Source organism: Limulus polyphemus, unplaced genomic scaffold (genome assembly GCF_000517525.1).
Source record: "Limulus polyphemus unplaced genomic scaffold, Limulus_polyphemus-2.1.2 Scaffold752, whole genome shotgun sequence".
Taxonomy (NCBI): domain Eukaryota; kingdom Metazoa; phylum Arthropoda; class Merostomata; order Xiphosura; family Limulidae; genus Limulus; species Limulus polyphemus.
The window spans coordinates 269,334-287,155 of record NW_013666362.1 but is presented as its reverse complement, the minus strand read 5'-3'; the positions used below and the strand labels follow the sequence as shown (position 1 = coordinate 287,155).

At 33.6% G+C, this 17,822-nt stretch overlaps 1 protein-coding gene across 1 annotated transcript in view; it reads right to left on the bottom strand.

The window, feature by feature from the left end:
• Positions 1 to 10,229: 10,229 nt before the first annotated feature.
• Positions 10,230 to 17,822, bottom strand: part of LOC106460324 (acid-sensing ion channel 4-like) — an 8,303-nt gene continuing 710 nt past the window's right edge. The window contains exons 2-6 of the mRNA XM_022387029.1: positions 17,465 to 17,543; positions 13,849 to 13,985; positions 11,734 to 11,849; positions 10,894 to 11,054; positions 10,230 to 10,388 (exon numbers count right to left, since the gene is read on the bottom strand). Of these exons, the coding sequence (XP_022242737.1) occupies positions 10,230 to 10,388; positions 10,894 to 11,054; positions 11,734 to 11,849; positions 13,849 to 13,985; positions 17,465 to 17,543 (652 nt within the window). The remainder of the gene's footprint in view (positions 10,389 to 10,893; positions 11,055 to 11,733; positions 11,850 to 13,848; positions 13,986 to 17,464; positions 17,544 to 17,822) is intronic.

Sequence of the window (17,822 nt, the reverse complement as noted above, 5' to 3'; positions counted from 1 at the left end):
AACGTGAAGATATGCAAAAAGTACACTATTCTAAGTAATGTACAGACAAAACTCTTATTTTATTTCTATAGAGATAGATGATATATAATTAGACTTAAGAGAGAACTATTAACAAATCCTGAAAGAGAGGATGTGACAGGTGGGTGTGGCAAAAGGGGTCTGATTTTCTATTTCATAGCTATGTATGGTTTTTCTGAGCAATGACGATTTTATAGTGCGTAATTTACGTTTAAGTTTGTAGTTATTGGAAGGGTGGTGGATAATATAGAGAAGAGGACATACCGAAAGAAAATGTGTCACGTGTATTACACTAGAGGAAATTCATGATTTTTTTAATTATTGACTTATAAAATTAAGAACATAAAACTTAAATACTATTAAAATATGGATTATTAGTTATGATTTTATGCTATACTAATTGGTATAACATTAGCAAAAAGTAGTTTAATAAAATTTTGAATGTAAGACACTAAAACCTTGTGTCATGCGCAGTAAAAGATACCCGTGGCGATAGTGTTAAAATATTTGGCTAAAATCGTACATAGAGCAATTTTAAGTTGGTTTTTACTTCCTCAAAATGTGAAGACAGAAATAACTTTCTAGGTTCTGACAAAATCGAGACCGCTGGTTTCTAATAGTTAGCTTTTAAGATGTCGACCAAATTGCTCATATATTGTTCAGAAAAAGATCCACTCAATACTTTTGCATTTTGTTGGTCATGATAAATAGAATTGGACAAGTAAATATAGTAAGAACTCTAAATTTTACATTGGTAATCGTACTGTTACACAGGTTCTCGAGAATGCTTCACTTGTAATCGTGTGTACTATGTTTAGGGATATCTTACTAAAACAGTGCGCCAGTTCTAGATTTGAAATTTATTTAGTTAAAATATATGATATATTCTGAAACATAAAAAAAAATTGTTTTATATACCTTTTTCCACGAATGAGAAGATACCAAAAGAGAAAAGAACTTTATAACATGGGTATAAAACTAGTTGTTGTTTTTGGTGCATAATGTTGTAGAGTAAGTGTCGCCTATGTTGAGTTTCATTACTTTACAAAGTAGGAAGTGCTTGCAGTTGTTCGCTTCGTCAAATATTTGTACGCACGTAGATATACTTCCTTGAAATAACTTAACAACTCCAGATAATTAGATGACATGGCATCATTTGAAGATCCAGGACTTACCAGGTAAGAAAGTAGACGGGATGTCACAGCAATCCATGAGAGCATATACACTATCTCAGTGTCCTAATCGTGGTTACATGTGGTACGACAAGCCGTAATGATATCAGAAAAGCGAATGTGTAGAGTCTGAAGTATATACTAGCAGAACTGAGCAAAATCAAAAAGTGAAAAACCCTGACTTCGCCACCAACTGAACAATCGAGTAATGAGCGGCCACAATATTATTCCTTACCTGTCTTGTTCACAAACAATAACATAGCCGTAACAGCTAGGTCTTTGAGTAATTCTAACAATAACACAGCCGTAACAGCTAGGTCTTTGAGTAATTCTAACAATAACATAGTCACAACAGCTAGGTCTTTGAGTAATTCTAACAATAACATAGTCGCAACAGCTAGGTCTTGGAGTAATTCTAACAATAACATAGTCGCAACAGCTAGGTCTTTGAGTAATTCTACCAATAACATAGCCGTAACAGCTAGGTCTTTGAGTAATTCTACCAATAACATAGCCGTAACAGCTTGGTCTTTGAGTAATTCTAACAATAACATAGTCGCAACAGCTAGGTCTTTGAGTAATTCTACCAATAACATAGCTGTAACAGCTAGGTCTAGGAATTATTCTACGAATAATTCAGTTATATCAGCTAATTTTGTGAAATAATTCTATCATGGATCAGCTACGACAGTCAGATTATTTACTGTTTATAAATATTAGATGTAGCAGCTTCCGTTACTGGACAGGGTTAGAAAAATAAGTTCTGTAACTTTCACTGGATATTGATGCACAAAAACTTTGCTACACGAACATGTGACCAACTTAACGCGAGTTTTGAAACAGAATATACATACATAAATCAGTGCCACGATTAAATTACAACTCTATTTATTACAAAAAAGAAAAGAATAAGGTAACACATTTTCTAGCTCACTGTAATGGAAATGCTTGTTGCAGTAGTTGTATTCAAGGTTATCACGTACGAGATTATAGAATAAGCGAGAATAACAAAACAATAAAATATAAATATAATACCGTTGTATACACGAGAAAGGAAGTTCGACCTGAAGCCGTTAACTGTTCATTAAACGATCTCAAAATCAATAATGTGTCTACGTTGGTCATGTCCCTTTCAATTAATTTATTAATTCTGGAAGACCAACCTTTAAGTTTTAATAACAATGTTCTCGAATTAAAGTACATCAGGTGAGAAGGTTTGTTTGAAGTTAAGCACAAAGCTACAGAAGTGTAGAAATAGAATGAGTTTCGATATAAGTATTGTTACATTACACAAGTGTAGAAATAGGATCAGCTTCGATATAAGTATTGTTACATTACACAGCTGTAGAAATAGGATCAGCTTCGATATAAGTATTGTTACATTACACAGCTGTAGAAATAGGATCAGCTTCGATACAAGTATTGTTACATTACACAACTGTAGAAATAGGATCAGCTTCGATATAATTATTTTTACATTACACAAGTGTATAAATAGGATCAGCTTCGATATAATTATTGTTACATTACACAACTGTAGAAATAGGATCAGCTTCGATATAAGTATTGTTACATTACACAACTGTAGAAATAGAATCAGTTTCGATATAAGTATTGTTACATTACACAAGTGTATAAATAGGATCAGCTTCGATATAATTATTGTTACATTACACAACTGTAGAAATAGGATCAGCTTCTATATAATTATTGTTACATTACACAGCTGTAGAAATAGAATCAGAATACTTATATCGAACTTGTGTAATGTAACTGTAGAAATAGGATCAGCAATACTTATATCGAACCGTCTCACTCCTACAAGGAGAGTGTATTCAAACAGTCAACTACCTAAGAACAAAATTCTCCGTCTCACTCCTACAAGGAGAGTGTGTGCCCAGACAGTCTACTATATAAGAACAAAATTCTCCGTCTCACTCCTACAAGGAGAGTGTGTGTGCCCAGACAGTCTACTATATAAGAACAAAATTCTCCGTCTCACTCCTACAAGGAGAGTGTGTGCCCAGACAGTCTACTATATAAGAAGAATATATTTGGCGTTATTCAGTTTATGTTGGTCCACTAGGTAATTGTGACGTCAGCAGGGCTCTTTGCTTCCATTTGATCATATTCCGTGAATCAAGCGGATAAAGTCATAATAAAGAAAACATGACCCACACTCTTGTGGTTCATGTGTGTATCTTAAAAGTCCTTTTAATGTTGCAGTAACGATTTTCGATTAAAAAACAAAACCAAAACCTAGGTACACAGATTTGTTTTTAAAGCTTCATAACACGAGAGTTGTAAATTAGTAAAAACCAGATCTCTACCTGGGCTCTTTATAATTCACCATTGCTTTTGTTATTTTGTAGATATTTATGTAAATCATCAGTTTACTTTGACTACTTTTAATTCACTATTATATTTCTTCTTCTTCAGAGATGTTTGAAAGAATGTCAAAGACTGTTTCTTGTAGATAGTATGGGCTGTGTCAGTAAATCATTGTCGTTTCTTTATCAAGAGCGATGCTGTTCCGCATACTACGATAGCACAGAAGAAGGTAAGATTACCCTATGAAAAATCGAATTTCTGAAAATGAAATAACAAGAAAAAAAACATTCATAACATGTATTCTTTCATACAGGATTAAAAGTACATTATCGATAAAAGGTATATATACAAGAGAGTCGTGCGATCAACCCAGTTATTTTACATTTCACGCAATAAAACTAACTTAGGCTTCACTGCAGGGCCTGAGCACTTAACCTCTTTTGTATAGTCTAACAAAATGGAATTTCCAAAACGTCTTTTAAAAACTGAGGTGTGTTTACAACAGAAATGATCTGAAATATCGTGTTTTGCAATCAGTCAGCAAAATGTTTTAATGTGTAGCTATGTTACTTGCGTGAGTTGGAAAATGTTTTAAACAGTTCGCCTTTAGTAGTATATTCGGGTTTGGCTCTTAGGGATCCCACCTGTTCTTAAACGTGATACTAGAACTGGTTATTTTTATGGTATTCCAGTTTTCTTAATAGCTTTTTATTTTACTTATATACAGAAATCTGTTTGCATTTTATTCATTTATTAACAACTGACCCTAGTATTATCACAGAGATTTGTTAAAAAGAGACTGAGTTAACAGTCGTTGCCGTTAAATCTTATTTCATTCTTCAAATATCTAAATGTAACAATAAAAGCGTATTTCTTGTTAAAAGAAAATGGGTGTATTATATATAGATCTTTTAATAGGTAATACGTTGGATTAATTGAAAGTCAGGCAAACTTAATGCATTTAATTATAAGAATTATTTGTGTTATATCGTAATCCAAGATATTCATTAAATACAGTTTCAAACTGTAATACATATTTGTTAAAACTTTTGGTAACTTTATAAACAAAATGCCTATGCCATTCGAGGTAAACAAATGTTAATTAGACATTATATTTCTTATTTTGTTTGTAATTAGAAATTATCTTATCGATCTTTTGTTTCTTTGTTATTAAGTATAATGATACACAATAGGATATCTGCACTCTACACATTACGGTATCAAAACACAATTTTTTAGAGTTATAAGCCCTCAGACTTACTATTGAGCCACCAGGGGCCCAATTTTCTTTCATTTATATATTATTTTCCTTATTTTGTTTGCTATTAGACGTTCTTTTTCCTATTTTGTTTGTTTGTTTTTGTAAAGGAAAAGCAACAAGAACATCAGAAAAAAGTTGTCAGACATATGCCTATTACCGTAGCCTCTTGTGACTATTCTCTCTCTCTCTTACCTTCGAAAGTTTTTCTTTTTTATTCCAAAATGTTCCCTTTTTATTTGGTCCCTCAATGTTTCAGCGGTAAGAACGGCGCAGATAGCCCATTGTGTAATTTTGCGCTCAATAAATTTCAGTTCCATACTTTTCTTTCGTTAATTGCTGTATTTACTTTAGTTTCTTCCTCCTATTCGACAAAAGAATGAAAAAGGAAGAATTGAAGTCAAACTTGTATCTATAACACACAAAACATGCTGCTCAGTAAAGATTAACAACGTCCTAAGAGCGACATCTGCATGTTGCTCACTATAGATTAACGGCATCCGAAGAGCGACATCTACATATTGTTCAATATAGGTTAACAACATTCAGAGAACATTAACATGTTCCTCAATATAGATTAACGACATCCGAAGAGCGACATCTAAACATCAGAACATTCTAAACGAGTGCAAGGAGAAATATGTCATCTATTGAAAGCAGATCTAAGGTGACAAAGCTTTTTTTATAATTGTAGATATATAAGTATCTTCACTGATTTAAGTAAATATAGAATATATAGTTGAATGGACGGCCTGTCGTAGAAACATAAGTGTAGCGGACGACGTTTCGTCTATTTACCAATGTTCCAATCTCAGAAACCCTTCATATCATCAGACAACGACTACTGAATGACAACTCTCTACCACAGAACTGACACGAAGATAGATGCCACCATGGAACTAACGACTATTTACCTACAATCAACTTATTTACAATACAACGAGGAATTCTACGAACAAACAGACGGTCTAGCCATGCCATCACCACTCTCTCCAATCCTAGCAGACATTTTTATGGAAGACTTTCAAGAAAGAGCCCTATCATCTACATCTATAAAACCAAGTTTCTACAGACATTATGTTGACGTTATTTGGTTCCACGGTTATGAAAACTTACCAACCTTCCTAGAACATCTTAATTCTATAGACAACGTAATCCATTTCACCATGAAAATAGAGGAACAAACCATTATTTCATCACAACTGTATACAGAAAACCCACACGAACAGATACCTACACTTCCAGTCCTATCATCCAACCTCGATAAAACGTGATATAATCCAATGCCTAAATAAGAGAGCAGAAAACATTTGTGATAAGACGTCCAACAAACAGGTTAACTGGGTACTCCAGTTAGTTGTTATAATATTGGATACCTTTCATTTGTTCGGGTTCAATACATTTAAACAGTAATATTTTTGGATTAGACTAAAGCCAAATCAGTGATAATGTACATTTTTGCCTGTAAATAATATCAAGGTATCAATAAGTTATAACTCTAATTCATTTATATCACTATGTTTTTCTGTTTGGAAAACATCCATTTATACAGTTTATAACGTGTAGATAAAGAAAACATGAAAAAGGCAGAAATGGAAGCAATGAAGCAGTGTTATGACGTCTGTCGTGTTCCATGCATGTAAGTACATTATATTTTTAAATGTTACTTGGGCTATTCCTGTATTTCACAGTTCTGCCACGCCACAATGCTCATGTGTTGCAGCTAGTCCTGTATCTTACTTTTACCTAATGTAACAATACTCAAATCGAAGTTGATCCTTTTCCTAATCTTTTATAATGCAACACAGTCTACTACCTAAGAACAAAATTCTGGAACACACTCTCCTTAAAGGAGTCAGACTAAGGATTTTATTTTTAGGGAGCAGACTGTTTATACACACTCTCCTTACAGGAGTCAGACTAAGGATTTTATTTTTAAAGAGCAGATTGTTTATATACACACTATCCTTACAGGAGTCAGACTAAGGATTTTATTTTTAGGGAGCAGACTGTTTGGGCTTTCTCTCTCTTTCTTTACAGATGTCAGACTAAGAATTTTGTTCTTAGGTAGCCGGCTGTTTGGACATACTCTCGGTACAGGAGTCAGACTGGGAATTTTTTATGTAGCTGATTATTTGGACACACACTCTCCTTACAGGAGAAAGACTAAGGACTTTGTTTTTAGGGAGCAAACTGTTCAGACACACTCTCCTAAAAGGAGACACTCTAGGGTTTTAGTTTAGGTAACAGACTGTTTGGACACGTTCTCCTTACGGAAGTCAGACTAGGGTTTTTGTTTAGGTAAGAAACTGTTTGGACACGTTCTCCATACAGAAGTCAGACTAGGGTTTTTGTTTAGGTAACAGACTGTTTGGACACGTTCTCCATACAGAAGTCAGACTAGGGGTTTAGTTTAGGTGACAGACTGTTTGGACACGTTCTCAATACAGAGGTCAGACTAGGGTTTTTGTTTAGGTAAGAGACTGTTTGAACACATCCTCCTTACAGAAGTCAGACTAGGGTTTTAGTTTAGGTAACAGACTGTTTGGACACGTTCTCTTTACAGAAGTCAGTCTAGGGTTTTAGTTTAAGTAAGAGACTGTTTGGACACGTTCTCTTTACAGAAGTCAGACTAGGTTTTAATTTAGGTAAGAGACTGTTTGGAGTCGTTCTCCTTACAGAAGTCAGACTAGGGTTTTAGTTTAGGTAACACGTTCTCCATACAGAAGTCAGACTAGGGTTTTAGTTTAGGTGACAGACTGTTTGGACACGTTCTCCTTACGGAAGTCAGACTAGGGTTTTTGTTTACGCAAGAGACTGTTTGGACACGTTCTCCTTACAGAAGTCAGACTAGGTTTTAGTTTAGGTAAGAGACTGTTTGGACACGTTCTCCTTACGGAAGTCAGTCTAGGGTTTTAGTTTAGGTAAAATACTGTTTGGACACGTTCTCCTTACGGAAGTCACACTAGGGTTTTAGTCTAGGTAAGAGACTGTTTGAACACGTTCTCCTTACAGAAGTCAGACTAGGGTTTTAGTTTAGGTAAGATACTGTTTGGAGACGTTCTCAATACAGAAGTCAGACTAGGGTTTTAGTTTAGGTAAGAGACTGTTTGGACACGTTCTCCTTACAGAAGTCAGACTAGGGTTTTAGTTTAGGTAACAGACTGTTTGGAGACGTTCTCCTTACAGAAGTCAGACTAGGGTTTTAGTTTAGGTAAGAGACTATTTGGACACGTTCTCCTTACGGAAGTCAGACTAGGGTTTTAGTTTAGGTAAGAGACTGTTTGAACACGTCCTCCTTACAGAAGTCAGACTAGGGTTTTAGTTTAGGTAACAGACTGTTTGGACACGTTCTCCATACAGAAGTCAGTCTAGGGTTTTAGTTTAGGTGACAGACTGTTTGGACACGTTCTCCTTACGGAAGTCAGACTAGGGTTTTTGTTTAGGTAACAGACTGTTTGGACACGTTCTCCTTACAGAAGTCAGACTAGAGTTTTAGTTTAGATAACAGACTGTTTGGATTGGGAGATTCTCTTCTCAGACTGTGGACTGTCTTAACATACCCGCTCACTGACTACATCTAAGTCTGTTCTTTAGTTTCTCATTACCGAGTGCTTAATGATTCATTTCCTTGTATTTCGAGATAGAAAACACTGACGTAGATTACATATTACAAGCGATGTTAAATGGTGATTATATGTTTGATGACAGTTTATGAATAAGGAATAAGCGCAGTGTTTTGTTCGACTCTGAGTTCACGTGACTTGAAACAAAAAGAGGACAACCATCTGTACGAGATTAAAGAACAGCATTTGTGGAAGTACATTTTATTTTTAGAAATAAACATTTATGCATATACATATATATATATATATTTCTGTGGTTGAATTAAGATACTTATGTTTTTGTTTGGTTTTTAATGAAGAAACTTTGTTCAAAATTAGGAAAGTTTTACAATACAAATGATCCACAAGATTAATTAAGTTTGGAGCATGTTTACTTTATAATGTTGAGCTAACTACAATAAATATTATTTATAATAAATACATATATTAATAATTATACGTAAATGAATATTGAATATACAAAATTTCAAGCGCAAATTAATAATATTTACAATACATTACTTTACATTCTATATACTCATAAGATTTTATTTAAGTTTCAAATATTAATGATGTTTTATTTGTAATATAAATTAATTTTCAGGTGTTTGTCAATGTTAGTTAACAGTGTTTTCAATACTTGTGTCCCTAGGTGGAATAGCGGTAAGTCTAAGGACTTAAAATCTGGGGATCGAATCTCTGTGGTAAATACAGTAAATAACCCACAATAGCTTTGCTCTAAAATAAACAAATCAATACTGGCTTAATGAATATTTTTTATCGTTAAATAGCATTTTTGTTTTATTTGGAATATTATTATAAGTTTTCGTTATCGATATATATAACGTTTTATTTTTTGTTGTTGTTTTTTGTTTTAGAAATTTGCAACCTCTCAAGCTCTTCAGCTCTTATCTGGAATACCATTTTTTTTCCAATTCCATATACCTTTGTTAAATTTTTTATAGATTACGTAATAGTAAGATATGTAAATTTTTTAAATGTAATCACATCTCTGCAGACAGACGTTTTTTCTTCTTCCAAACACGTTTCAATTGATTGCCATTCCTTCATTTCTAGGCGGATTGAGTTAAAACTTAGTAAGGTTATACCTTTGTCCAATAGGCCCAGATACCTTTTTAATTTAATTTGATTCAGTCCTCTTTAAAGTAAAAAAAAAAATACAATATATATACATATATATATATATATTGGGCTCCTGTGTGGTCATTTTCACAACAATTAAGATAAAAATTGGCACAAATATAAATTTTCATCTGCCCAACACATAAAAACCGGAGAATGTGCCCATTTTTAGAGTTTTTAAAAGCATAATTTTGGGTTTTTTGCCCAATTTACATGGAATTTGGTAGTAATTCTAGAGGTCAACATGCCACAAAAAGCATATTTTCATGGGTTTTTTTACAATTACTCCACCATATTTGGCCAATTTACATAGGACTGGGTACAAAGATAATTTTTTACGGGCCCCAAACAGAGATATAAACATTTTTTTAATTTTTGTCTTTTGCTTAAATTTTCACAATTTATGGTTTTGTGAACTATTCATGTGTATGTCAACCAAATCACATGGGATTTGATACAAAGATACCTTATTTCAGGTCTCCAGCAACGATACCTTATTTCAGGTCTCAAGCAACGATACCTTGTTTCAGGTCTCAAGCAACGATATAGACAGTTTTCGATTTTTAAATGGTTTTGACGATTTTTCTTCTGTCAAAAGTGGTCATGTTGAGATTGCATGGCGGAGACATTTTGCATTCACCCGCGAATGTTGACCTCTTTAATTTTGTATCATACCACACTATGATAATGACATCATACACCTTATAATACTTTTTTAAACTGTATTATAACTATTAAAACGTCTTTAAAAGTTACCTGTCTTGACATTCCTTTCACATAAGTGATATTCAGTTTGCTGGTGATTTCTTGAGCATGTGCACACTGGGTCTGGTATGGAGGTGGAAGCATGATAGTTGAAGTCTGTAAAAAAAACTAATATACGAATCGCCGAATAATAAAATTGGAATACTTGATTTAAGCCACGTTTTGGATATTTAAGTATAAATTGATTTAAGTAAATAAACCACAATAAAAAGGTTTCAAGTTTGTTGTTAAAAATGGTGTTTGTATTGATGGTTGTATCAGTTAGTACCGAGGTTACACTCATATATGTTCTTTAATAACGTTCAACTTCCCCATGACACTTGAAGAAAACAATTATTTTAATTATGGAATATAATTAATTAATTAAATGGTGTTTGTATTGATGGTTGTATCAGTTAGTACCGAGGTTACACTCATATATGTTCTTTAATAACGTTCAACTTCCCCATGACTCTTGAAGAAAACAATTATTTTAATTATGGAATATATTTTTGATTTCTGACAAAGAGCTTTTAAAACACAGATGAGTACACTATTCAACATAAAATGAAAACACTGAATAAAGATATATCAAAAATAAAAGTCTAAAAGTAATACTTACCTGCTGGATTCCAATCTGATAAGAAGTCCCAGCCTTTAAATCGATCCCCTCGCTTTCAGGATCTGGTAATACATCAGGGTCATGGATAACAACTCTCGCTCCCAGATCTCTGTCGTACACCAAATACTCGTGTGGTTCGACGTCCAGAGTGAAATACATTTCTGTTTAGAAAATTATAAAGTATGTAGATATAATTTTAATTGTGTTATAATAATTAGTCTCTACAGTCAGATCCTATCTAAGAATTCTTCAGCTAATCTCAGATATTCTGACTCGCTGTTTGTCTGGGGATATCTGATAGTCAATAGCTACCTACAGATTATTCAAGGATCTTCTGACTCGCTGTTTGTCTGGGGATATCTCATAGTCAGTAGCTACCTACAGATTATTCAAGGAGCTTCTGACTCGCTGTTTGTCTGGGGATATCTGATAGTCCGTAGCTACCTACAGATTATTCAAGGATCTTCTGACTCGCTATTTGTCTGGGAATATCTCACAGTCAGTAGCTACCTACAGATTATTCTATGATCTTCTGACTCGCTGTTTTTCTGAAAATATCTTACAGTCAGTAGCTACCTACAGATTATTCTAGGATCTTCTGACTCGCTGTTTTTCTGAAAATATCTCACAGTCAGTAGCTACCTACAGATTATTCTAGGATCTTCTGACTCGCTGTTTTTCTGAAAATATCTCACAGTCAGTAGCTACCTACAGATTATTCTAGGATTTTCTGAATCGCTGTTTTTCTGAAAATATCTCACAGTCAGTAGCTACCTACAGATTATTCTAGGATCTTCTGAATCGCTGTTTTTCTGGAGATATCACGCAGTCAGTACCTACCTACAGAATCTTCTAAAATCATCCGACTTGTGACTGGTTTTTTAGGCGCTCCAATTTCCCATTCTCCGTTGATCGTGTAACACATGTAGTACTTGGGATCAGATAATCTGGAAAATCTATTAATGGAGAAAATGTTTGCAGAACATAATATTATCAATTACAAGACATAGTTGAATAAAAAATGTGTAATATAAATTCGTATGTGTACATATATTGTAAATACCTTTCCCTAACTCTTCTACACATCGTAGAATGTACAACATCAACGAAATAGAACACAGGTATTATGAAACAAGTTCGGATGAAATTACACATTAAATAATAAAATGTCAGTTATGTGCTTATATTTAAGTTAATATATGTTATAATCTTATTTTTGTTTGAAGTTAAGCACAAAGCTACACAATGGGCTATCTGTGCTCTGCCCATCACGGGTATCGAAACCTATCGGTTTCTAGCGTTGTAAGTCCGCAGATATACCGCTGTGCTACTGGGGGGCTATAATCTTATTTGAAACTAGAAATGGCTGAAGTACTAATTGCCTAACTTATGCGGACTTGCCTGAAGTAATTATTTAAATCCTAAAGGTTATGCAGACTTGCCTGAAGTAAATATTTAAATCCTAAAGGTTATGCAGACTTGCCTGAAGTAAATATTTAAATCCTATAGTTATGCAGGCTTGCCTGAAGTAATTATTTAAATCCTAAAGGTTATGCAGACTTGCCTGAAGTAAGTATTTAAATCCTAAAGGTTATGCAGACTTGCCTGATGTAAATATTTAAATCCTATAGTTATGCAGGCTTGCCTGAAGTAATTATTTAAATCCTAAAGGTTATGCAGACTTGCCTGAAGTAAATATTTAAATCCTATAGGTTATGCGGACTTGCCTGAAGTAAATATTTAAATCCTATAGTTATGCAGACTTGCCTGAAGTAAATATTTAAATCCTATAGGTTATGCGGACTTGCCTGAAGTAATTATTTAAATCCTAAAGGTTATGCAGACTTGCCTGAAGTAAATATTTAAATCCTATAGTCATGCAGACTTGCCTGAAGTAAATATTTAAATCCTATAGGATTTATGTAAACTCTAAGCGATCCTTATTACTAGATTAGAAGTCCACTAATAACTCGTGTTAATTCTTGTGTTAATCTTCACGTCTGTATTTCTATATAATTCGACAACTTAAAACAAACGATCTAGATTATGCAGGGACATATAAGCACACTTCCACACTAAACAAAGATATCTCATATCAACCAGATTATTTTGTGCATTTCGGCGAACACTAATTTGTGTGATTGCTTATCTTTACGTGCCTCGTAGGAGGAACAAAAATGATTATTTTCAAACCGAATTTTCTACACTTAAAATTTACACATATGTATGTACTAAATATAAATTGGTGTTTTCAGGCTTAGTGAATTTCAACATAAAAATTTAAAATATTCATTCTAAATATTTTCAATAAATATTAAACTGTTAAACTTATTTATATGCGTTCAGTATTATTTATATATTATCAGATTTGTTTGCTTGTTGAATGTTCGCGTAAAGCTACTTGAGAATTTTCTATACTTCCTGCCCGTAATTTTGAAAGATTAGTTAGTAAACAGTTAGTAAACATCACCAACCGCCACTTCTTGGGCTACACTTTTATTAAGGAATAGTGGGTTTCACCGTCCTATTATAATGCCCCACAGCTGAAAGGGCTAGCGCCCTTAACCACTAGACCATGCCTGGCCCCATATTATTTGGCTATGGTTACAAATATCACCACATGTTGGTTTGTTTGTTTGTTTTTAATTATGCACAAAGCTACACAGGGGCTATCTGTGCTCTGCCCACCACGGGTATCGAAACCCGGTTTCTAGCGTTGTAAGTCCGCAGACATACCGCTGTGCCAATCACATGTTGGTTACGAATTGCCTAGAGTTTCAGGTATTATGTTAGTTTATTTATGCATTTCAAACTACAATGTTCCTTTTACTTTACTGAAAAACAAAATTTTTGCTCGAAAACTTCGTCATGCTCTCTTTGACTGACTGTATAATAAAAGGTAGTGAACTCGGTACTTCAACAAGAATTATAACAGTTTTAAGCCAGTAAACTTACTTCCAGTCACATATTTCATTAGCAATTCTATTTGGTTCCACTTGGCAACTGTGAATCAAGTTTCCATGCATATGACCCAGCCACCAGAAGATCTTCCCTTTCTTACAGAAATCTTGCACGTGCCAGTCTTCAGCCCACTATTGTTAAGTAGCATATACATAATAAGGAAAAAGTTTTATGATAAAATTAAAAAGACTGTTGAGTATTTAGGTTTGTAATGATATGATAATACACAAGGAGCAATTGAGGCTTACAGTTCTTACTGGTACAATCATGTGTAAGGAACGGCTTAGCGGTACACGTTCTTCTTCTGGTATTTTAACGCGTAAAGAATGATTCTGCATTACTGTTTTTACTAATGCGATAAATTGTAAAGAATGACTCAGTATTACCTTTTTGATGGTATCATAAAGTGTAAGGATGACTCAGCATTACTGTTCTTACTGGTAGGATAACGTTTAAGAAATGACTCAGAATTACTGTTTTTACTAATGCGATAAATTGTAAAGAATGACTCAGTATTACCTTTTTGATGGTATCATAAAGTGTAAGGATGACTCAGCATTACTGTTCTTACTGGTAGGATAACGTTTAAGAAATGACTCAGAATTACTGTTTTTATTGGTAGGATAATGTGTAAGGAATGACTCAGCCTTATCGTTTTTACTGGCAGTATAACGTTTAAGGAATGACTCGGCATTATCGTTTTTACTGGTAGTATAACGTTTAAGGAATGACTCAGCCTTACCGTGTTTATTAGTAGGATAACATGTAAGGAATGATTCAGCCTTGCCATTTTATTGGTAGGATGACGTTTTAAGGAATTAGACAGAATTACTACGTTTGTTTGATATAATTAAAGACAAAATTGTTGTTTTTCCGTATTATTTAATACTAGTGAAAGTACCCAGCTTCGCTCGGGTTATCAGGTTGATATATCTTAGATGATTATGTCAGTGTGTGTATTCTGAACCTATTGTAGCATAGAATAACCGTAAAAAAATTTTAAACATAATTTTATTTCCCAGAAATATAAAAGAATCGTAAAGGCACAATGATAGTAAAATTAGTATAGATAATTATAGATGCCACTATACATCACGTTATCTAATCCATATAAAAGCCCGTGTTTCACATCACGTCACGCTTGATTTCTCAAAATAAAAGAGTCATAAAAGCCAAAATGCATATATCCGGATATAATAGTTCGTTTAATGTCTGTCTATTACGATTTTAATGACGAGGGTGCAAGGGGGCGTGAAGGGGTTGCCGTGAAACCTTGTAAGTGTAGTGAATGTTGGTATGATTTAAAGAAGTTAATAAATAAACCTAAAGTGAAGACATAGTGTTAGATCACCTAGCCTAGAGCCAAGTTCATAAAATTTATCATGCAAGTGAAAATATCGTTCCACTTTTAAACATAAATCGTTTCTGAATTTAATCAACGGAGACTCGAAATTAGGAAATCAAGAAATATTTTATTTAATTTTATAGTTCATACATTTCATTTTATTCTTTCTGTACATAGACTAACAACAATATTAGGTTATACTTTTGCTACTAAGCAACATGACACATAAAAGCCATTGTTGGAACGCATTGTTACCAAAACTCACTTGCTTTTGTATATATTAGAAGTTGTTATATAAGAAACCACTTCCTTTCTATGTGGTTTTTCACTAGCTTGCCTCATAAAAAGATGAGCGCTCATGCGCGTACATATACGGATAAGTAATAATACCCAGGTGCACACCCTCAGGGTCCATTTAGCATGAATGAAAAATTCAGGTTTCTAGGTTCTTTCCTCTTGGAGCTACGACAGTCACATACACACAGACCCCCCCCCCCCCAGACACGCCCTTTTATAGACTAGTGAAAGTACCTGGCTCCTAAATGATTACGTCAGTGTGTGTATTCTGAACTTATTTTAGCATAAAAGAAAAGTCAAAAATATTTTAAACATTTTTATTTCCCAGAAACATAAAAAAAGTCGCAAGGGTACGATGATAATAAAATTATTATAGATGCCTCTATACGTCACGTTATGTAACCTATATGAAAGTAAAAATATCCAATTTTAGAATTGAATAAGAAAAGCAAATAATATAAAACAAATTTCTTTAATCGACAGAGACTATACATTAGAAAATAACAAATATATTTTTTCAGTTTTGTAGTTTATACTTTTCATTTTATACTTTCAGCGCATAGACTAACAACAATATTAGGTTATACTTTTATTGCTGAACAGCATAACATAAAAGCCAATGTTAGAACGCAATGTTACCAAAACGCAATATCATATTCTGTATAATACAAGTTGTTATATAAAGAACCACATTTTTTCTATGTGGTTTTTCACTAACTTGCCTCATTAAAAAGATGCGCAGGCGCACACGCACATGCGTGACTGTCTGTCTGTGATTTCTATTTGTTATGTAAGGAAATACACCATTAACTAATATTTGATACAATTATTGTGACAGTAGACTCTGAATGAACAACTTATTCACCACATCGCGATGTTGAAAAAACACTGTTCACCGATTTGGTAACCAAAACTAAAATGCCATTGATAAATCAAAAATTCATACTGAATGTTATTAACAAAAACTATAAACATTATTAGATAGCTAAGAAAGTATCACTGATGCACCAAAAACGTAGTACCAATATTGTTAAAAGAAGCAGTATAATCTCTGTATTGGAAAAAGAAATGTCACTGTTACACAAAAAGTCGATTCTGCAATTGTTGAGAGAGATAATATTCACTGACTTGGCAACTAGAAGAAACTATTGGTACACCGAAAAGTTCCTACTGATGTTGTTCATTATTCTAATATTCACACTACTTTTCTATGTTGTTTTTCGCTAGGTTGCCTCATTAAAAGATGCGCATGCACGTGTGTATCTGTCTGACTGTCTGTAATTTCTATTTGTAATATAAGGAACCACTTCTTTTCTATGTGGTTTTTCGCTAGCTTGCCTCATTAAAAAGATGCCCACGCGCATGTACGAGGATAAGTAATAATACCCACGTGCACACCCTCAGTGTCCTCTTAATATGGGTGCAAAACTTCAGGTTATGTCGGTCACACACACTCAGACACACCCTTATATTATTATAGATTCTAGTTTTTACGTAACACCAGAGATATTTATATTTGCCAAATAAATATGGAAGTATATTTTAACCCACCTAAAATTTGTATTACCTATACCTTCTGTATAAAAAACAATTTGTGAATATTATATTTGCTGATTTTAATGTGTTTTCTTTCTATAAAGCTTAGTTTACAGAACGTCCACATGTATGGATAATATGTATACATGTTAATTATGTAGGGTATGATTGGCAAGTTCCTTTGGTGTTATTAAACAATGTAGTTTTCAACAGTCAAGCATGGAGAAAAAAGAAACGTAGATAAAAACTCACATCCAGCGGTCAATAATTATTAACAATTCTTTATCCATACACGTTAGTCCACACCATATTTCAAAAATGTGCCAAGTTGGTTGATTCCTTTGTTTAGGTTGAAATAACTACTTTATTTTTGCTACATTCTACATCACAGGAATATCGAAAAATCAGAAAGTCTTAAGAAATAATTCTTACTTTGTGGTATAATTCTGTTCCATTAGAGACACAAGGTTCACTGGTTGGCCTCATAGCACAGAATGCACTTCGTCGCATTCTTTAAAATAAAAAATAAAAATATACATTAAAAAATCTCGTTAGCTTTTCAATGGAATTAACGGAATAATTTTAGTATTATGATAGGTTTGACTTAGAACTGAAATTTTCATAAAATACCCAGTTTGGTGTACAAAACTTGATGATAGCTTTTATATGCGGACACATCTGTTAGCGGAGTTTTTGCACAGATCTTAAAATATAACGTTGATAAACGGAAACATCGGCACATGTAGACATGCAGATCTTGAAAGTCGAGTTGCTCAGAACTTGAAAAAAG